This window comes from Tarenaya hassleriana, unplaced genomic scaffold (genome assembly GCF_000463585.1).
Source record: "Tarenaya hassleriana unplaced genomic scaffold, ASM46358v1 Cleome1, whole genome shotgun sequence".
Classification (NCBI taxonomy): Eukaryota; Viridiplantae; Streptophyta; class Magnoliopsida; order Brassicales; family Cleomaceae; genus Tarenaya; species Tarenaya hassleriana.
In genome coordinates this window covers 5,517,600-5,524,402 of record NW_010960187.1, presented here as the reverse complement: position 1 = coordinate 5,524,402, position 6,803 = coordinate 5,517,600, and the positions used below count along the sequence as shown (strand labels likewise).

Sequence of the window (6,803 nt, the reverse complement as noted above, 5' to 3'; positions counted from 1 at the left end):
TCCGCATTAGCGATTGGATGGCACGTGAGAGTATGTACACGCGCTTACATGCTTCACACGTGTGTACATGCAGTTGTGCGCACGTGCGTCATCACGTGTTGTCCGCGTGCCAATCCGCGAGGGCAGTTATCAAACGAGGGAAGCCCATCGCAGAAGAAGAAGCCCATTAACTGTGGAAGCCAGGCCACTCTACCATATGCAATGCATAATAATATATTGTTATAATGTCTTTGACCCAATCATATGGTATGAAATTTATTCATTGTTTATATGAAATAGAGAAATAAATCAGTTCATATTCTCTCTCTCTCTCTCTGCAATGTTTATAGGGATATGAGGGTATAGAGCTCATCAGGGCTTGGAAGTAGGAGCGAGAGTGAGGTCAAGGGACAAGTCTTCATGGTGGCTTGAGCTCTCAGCGGCAGGTGGCTCCAGGTTCAGGGACAACGTCAGACCACATTCCTCTTCCTCCCCTTTTGAACTCTCTAAACCTCGAGCCTTTCCTCTGCGTCTTCTCTGCCAGCCAAAAAACATATATCCATATATACATTATTATATAATATAACACATAAGTATAAATTGGAATCTAGTTATGGCTCCATTGTAATGCATTTCCAGTACAAAATTTATTATCTAAGCCATGTATATGATCACCATATATATATATATATATGAATATTAGAATATCAATATCTATAATATATACCTTCACGGTTGAACGCTCGTATAGACTCTGGCAAATGACATGATCATTCTCGATTTGGTTATCATGGAGATTACTGCTCTCTCCGCCACCTGTCTCTTCCGAGCTCCCGAATTGAATTATATTCTCTTCTTCCCTGTTTTACAATTTTTATCAATAATCTAAAATATATAAAAATACATTACATATTATACATAGTGAAAAAAGAGAGTTTTTCAATCCAAACACGTTTTATTCCCACGAGTCCAACGCAGAAAAGAGAGAGAAAAAAAAGGGAAATATGTGTGTAATATATATAAGTAGCTGTTGATATGGAAATTAATATATAGTCTATTAATTTAATAACAAAAATGAGGTTTTTATTCCTTTTGAAGGCAAATGAATCCAAGGCTGATATATATAAAACGACGTCGGATTAATGGACTTCGACGACAAACGACCATCGGCAAAAACGTATGCCAGAACTTGGAGAAACACTTTTGGTTATCGTCAAAGGATATTATATAACAATTTAATTAGTATTATTAATATTTAATTTGGAGCATTTTGGTCACACGAACCTCTGAGGGTCGGACATGATGTAGCCAAATCTTCTAAGCTGCTCAAAATAATGGTATTGTTGGAACTCCCAAATCGCCTGATTCGCCGCCATTCTAGGGTTTCTATTCGCCATTTCCACCTCTGCCACGGAAATATACACACACATACATACAAACATTGTTATATCGGCATTTATATATATATGGAACTATATTCACACGCACGCACGCACGCTGTGTTATATATATATATACCTTGTAGCATCCGTTCCTGCTTCATGCTTCTGAACATCTGACCAAAGGAAGAACAAGGTATAAGAATAAAAAAAAAAAAATACCGGATTAGACCCGTATAAATGTATATACACACTAACACTGTATATGAAATCAGACCTGCAAATGGCTCTTGACATGAGATACTGAGAGGCCCTTCACATCCATCAGTTCCCAAACCATCTTAGGAGTTGCTCCTGTGATTCATATGGAAAACGATAATTATGTCTCTGAATTCCACAAAACATAAAAGGGGCTCGGAGATTGAACGGAATCATGTCCTGCTATACTATATTATTGTCAGAATAACCGAAAAAGACGGTGAAAATGCGACGGTTACACCGTGACAACGCCGATTTTAAAATAAATTTTTTTCCACGATTCTAAAAAATTCATAATTTTCTAAAAAAAATACACTTAAAATAAAATGTTAATCGGAGATTAGAGAGAGATAAAAAAAAAAAGCTCATACGATTTTCGCCTCCTAAGCTTTCGACGGCCTCAACGAAACAACGGTGGAGATCGTCAGTCCATCGCAGCCGCGGCACTTTTGATCTTACATAAGGTCTCACCGACGTTGGAGGCTTCATCGTAGTCGCGACACTCAGCGTATTCTCGGTCGATTCGAAATCGAAGGGAAAAAAACTCACAAAATCTCTAGAGGAAGACTTGGAATTGAGAATTGCCTCTCACAAAATCTACTAGGTATTTTCTCAAGCTCACTTCTCATTCCATATATATGTTTTTTTTTCCTTTATAAGATTTAAGAAAAGCCTATGGAAGAGAATAAATTCTAGTAGAGAATTTATTATGGCTTTTTTGTCCTTTTGTGCAAACCTTTTTTACTATTCTTCTACATTTTTTTCCAAATTTGTATTTATTACATTTATGTTTGTTTACAAAGTGTAAAAAAATGGTTACTTAAAATCACAAATTTGAGTTTTTTTTGTCATGAAAATAATTTTCATTATAAATATATAATTATTAAATACTATTACATATACTTCGAGAAGCTATTTTAATTTATAACATAAATCTAATTGTTTTGCCAAGTTCTTCAATATAACATATTTTTGAAATAAATAATTTAATAAAAATTAATTTAACAAGCATCCATATAAATATTTTCAATGACATTCGAAAAACCATTTATTTATAAAATATTAAATATTATTTATGTTAATTATAACTGATATAAGAGTTGAAAGTAATAAAATAATAAAAATTATTAAAAATATAAGTTTTAAAATATTTAACTAAAAATAAAATAATATTTATCACTTTATATCAAATTTTATTTCTTTCATAGTGTTTCTTTATTAATATTTTGAATATTTTTTATCTTAAATGTGTAAAAAGTTTTTATTTATATTTTTTAGATAAATAATGTTTAATAAATGTAATATTTTTTAAAAAGTGAAAAATATTTAATATAAAAAATTTAAAAATTTAATGAATTATCTATATTATAAAAATACATATTTTAGAGAATTATTTTTAAACAAATTTAAAATATATTTATAAAATTATATAGAAAATTAGAAATATTAATGTGCAAAATCATAAATATATATATATGAACGAAAGTAGACATGTAAATAGGAAGATATTTTAGTGTCTAAAGAAAAAAATATCAATTTTACATATATTAAAAAATGTTTTTTTTTAATAAAAATATCTAAATAATACAACAGTAGTAATTGATATTAAAATATTTAAGAGATATTTCATTAATATGAATATAAAATTTGATAGATTTTTTAACTAAAACTAAGACATTTGTGATTCGATCATTAATACTTATTAGATTTTGAATGATATAATTTTCTTTTAGTGAGTGTATTTATAAAATAATTTCTAAATAATTAACAAAAAATTAGAACTATTTTTCTAAATTGGTAAAATAAAATAAAAAATTATAATTGCATTACATTTTTTTTATAAAAATTAAAAAATTATTTTAAAATTTCATATAAGTATAACCATTCATGACATTTAATGGAGTATTTATTTATTTTTTTATATTAATCAATTTTGTAATCTATTGAGCTATAACCTTTTTATAATTTTAATATGATAACATTTTTATTTAGTTTATAATTATATTCGATTTTGAATTTATTTTAGAATTAAACATTTAAATGAAATAAGAACTTTTATTTATTTTTAACATTAATAGTTTATTTTAAAAAAGAAAGTAGATTAGTTGGACATTTACAGTTTTGGAATGGTTTATTAAAAATGTTTATTAAAAGTATCTTTTAATAAATAACATTCTCTATATTTTTAGATATATTTTAATATAAAACTATCAAAAATAGAAAATGATATTTTATTAGTTTTTATATTTTTATATTCATATACAGATTTATTGGGGGGGGGGATAAAAAATATAAAGAATACTTATAAAAATAAATTATCCCTTTTTAAATATTAAAACATATTTACGAAAAGCACTATATTTTCTTTGAAAAGAAATACTGTTTTATCATATTAATCTATTTAATTAAAAATATATACATTATCAGATCTATTATTTGCACATCTCATCTCTTCCTCCCTCCGATCGATCCTTCCGCTCTTAGCTTCCGGTGAATGCATAAACCCAATAATTCAAGTTTTTAGGGTTCAAATTTACGGTTAATAATATTTAAAAAAAATACATTTATTTATTAACATTGTGCGCACTCTTCTGCCTACACGTGGCACATTTCCATATCACTCAAGAAATGTCACACGGTGTTCGGAGAACATAAAGGCTTTTGACTGGACGGAGTTTCCCAGTTTTTTGAAGATTAAAAAACCCAAAAATCATCGGTCAAACTTTTTTTATTTCATTTTTCTTAAAAATCGGATAAGTTATTTTTTTTTAGAAAAGTGATTTTAGAGATTTGTTAGTAGATTTTTTTTATTTTTATTAAAAAATAATTATATAAATTATTTTAAAGATAAAAAATTATATTTTAAAAATAAAGACAATATTCTTACCATTTTTAGCATAATTCATATTTGAAAAAAGTCATATGATTTTTATTATTAGTATTAATAAATATAATTTTTATTTTAATAATAAAAATTCTTTTGGTATTTTTTAAATATAAAATGTAAAACCAAAACCTAAATATTATTTTTACCGATCAAGTTTTCTAATAATTTTAAAAACTAAAAAAACCAAAAACCAAAAACCAAAAATCAAAAATCAAAAACCAAAAATTAAAGTAAAAAACCCAAAATAAAAATCATCCCGGTTCAAAACCAAAATATCTCACGTTTTGATCATGTTTTTTTCACCCAAAAAAACTTTTTAAAAGAAGAGTCAATCTATTAACAGATTTTAATTTTTAAGAAACTAGCATTTTCCAAAACTAACTGACATTGATATAAAAAATCTCATAAATTGGCATTTTTATTTATATTTTAAATGAAATCCTAAACTCCAATCCTTATAAATATATATCATGGTAAAAGTTAATTTAACTCTTTAACAAAAAATAAAAGTTAATTTAACCTGAAAGATAATACTTTTATTAAAACGATGTGTTATTTTTATTAGTTCTTTCTTTCTGACGAGAAAAAAAAAAGCGAGGATATATCTGAGAATGAAATAGACGACCATGCATCTTATCGAAGGCCCTGTACGTAGAGGCCCATTAATACTGTACCTCTAGATCCAAAACCCCAAACTGGTTTGACCAGTTTGACGAATATATTAAACGAACACAAATTCATGACAAACTATATAAAACGAATATAAATTCATGACAAATACAAATTACACCAAAGTCTTCATCATATGATTTGAATACAAATTCATAATAAATGTAGTATATAATACAAATACAAATACAAATTCATTGCTCATATACGTCTGTGACATCGATTGACGTACTAACCGAACCTACCGAATATGATTTTCTTTTTCGAGTCTCACCAGGTCCAAGAAATCGGTTTTGTTTAGGTCTTCCACTCACCCGTTTTTCTTCCACTATAGGCGGTAAAACCGTCATTTCTGCAACGAACGATGGCAGATTCCAATCACAATAATCGGGAACCGGATACACAGTCTCTTGGTAAGCCATACGCCATGTATCCCGCCTATAGTATTCAGAACATAGATCGTATATCATATCGCCTTTTCCGATCATATGTGTTGCTGCAATTGCATGACTGCAAGGGTACCTATCCACATCAAACATTCTGCAACCGCATGTTCTTTCTCCAAGATTAACCAAGTGTCTTCTACCTTTGTCATCCCTCACCTCAAACTCGCCAGTAACACGATTCAGTTCTTGAACGTCAAACGTACATGCCCTCTCATAACGTTCATGCAACTCTTTGTAAACAATTGGTGTTAACTTTTGAGATTCATCAGCACTACCTGCTTCCAACCTGTGCCTGTTAAACCATTCCACCGTCTTTCCGAGACAAATATCAAGTAGACTAAGGATTGGGTACTTTTTTGCCTTCTTCAATACGGAGTTGATCGATTCGGCCCCATTGGTTGTTAACAAGTTGTACCTTTCACTCCTAAATTTACACCTTGCCCATTTCTCGGGTGCAAGTTCTTCTTTCTGCATGTACTCGGCTACTTTGGGATACCTACACATAATGAGATATATTCACATTAGTTCATAAATAATACTAGTCAAACTGGTCACATTAGTCAATCATATTAATCACAAGAATCATACCTGCTCTTTAGATCATTGTACAACTCTTCAAACTCACTGATCGTGTAGGCTGCTGCACATTTAAAAAACAATTTAGTGACGGTCTCACCATTTGAACCCTTTCTTCTTGTGCCTCTGTTCACGTGCACTTTTAAATTCTGTGCTATGTGCCTCGCACAAAAGCCATGTTGCGCTTGTTTGTATACTCCTCTCACAGCTTTGATTATACTTTTATGTCGATCAGATAGCACAACTACATCAGGACCATCCGGTATTACTCCGCTTAGTTTTGTTACAAACCACAACCACGAAGCATCCTTCTCTCTATCTATCACAAGATGATAACAAAACTTTCAAATATCTCTTCATCGCCTTGGGTGCCACTATAAAAGGATGGAACTATATGCGTAAAGTGGTTGCTATTGATGCAACATTTCTGACGAGCCAATATAAGGGAGCATTGATTGTGGCAACTGCCCAAGATGGTGATCATCACCAATATCCTTTAGCTTGGGGTGTGATAGATAGAGAGAAGGATGCTTCGTGGTTGTGGTTTGTAACAAAACTAAGCGGAGTAATACCGGATGGTCCTGATGTAGTTGTGCTATCTGATCGACA

The 6,803-nt window shown here is 30.1% G+C and overlaps 2 protein-coding genes across 2 annotated transcripts; both read right to left on the bottom strand.

The window, feature by feature from the left end:
- Positions 1-244: 244 nt before the first annotated feature.
- On the bottom strand, positions 245-2,234 carry LOC104813175 (putative Myb family transcription factor At1g14600). The gene is made up of 6 exons (XM_010540724.1): positions 1,988-2,234; positions 1,636-1,712; positions 1,498-1,534; positions 1,264-1,384; positions 707-839; positions 245-516 (listed from the first exon to the last, which is right to left on the bottom strand). The coding sequence occupies exons 1-6, from the start codon at positions 2,103-2,105 to the stop codon at positions 352-354; spliced, it is 651 nt and encodes a 216-aa protein (XP_010539026.1). The 5' UTR covers positions 2,106-2,234; the 3' UTR covers positions 245-351.
- A 3,132-nt stretch (positions 2,235-5,366) lies between these two features.
- Positions 5,367-6,372, bottom strand: LOC104824926. Its single transcript, XM_010557129.1, has 3 exons — positions 6,357-6,372; positions 6,207-6,258; positions 5,367-6,114 (listed from the first exon to the last, which is right to left on the bottom strand). Exons 1-3 carry the CDS (start codon positions 6,370-6,372, stop codon positions 5,367-5,369), a joined length of 816 nt encoding a protein of 271 aa, XP_010555431.1.
- Positions 6,373-6,803: the final 431 nt, after the last annotated feature.

Bases quoted from the DNA above. Each gene is read 5' to 3' on its own strand.
- LOC104813175 (XM_010540724.1), bottom strand. From the start codon at position 2,105: ATGAAGCCTCCAACGTCGGTGAGACCTTATGTAAGATCAAAAGTGCCG. The intron at 1,535-1,635 runs GTCTGATTTCAT...TCCTTTGGTCAG, and splicing joins ATGTCAAGAGCCATTTGCAG to ATGTTCAGAAGCATGAAGCA. The intron at 840-1,263 runs GTTCGTGTGACC...ATTGTAAAACAG, and splicing joins ATCATGTCCGACCCTCAGAG to GGAAGAAGAGAATATAATTC.
- LOC104824926 (XM_010557129.1), bottom strand. The intron at 6,115-6,206 runs GTATGATTCTTG...CATTATGTGTAG, and splicing joins TACAATGATCTAAAGAGCAG to GTATCCCAAAGTAGCCGAGT.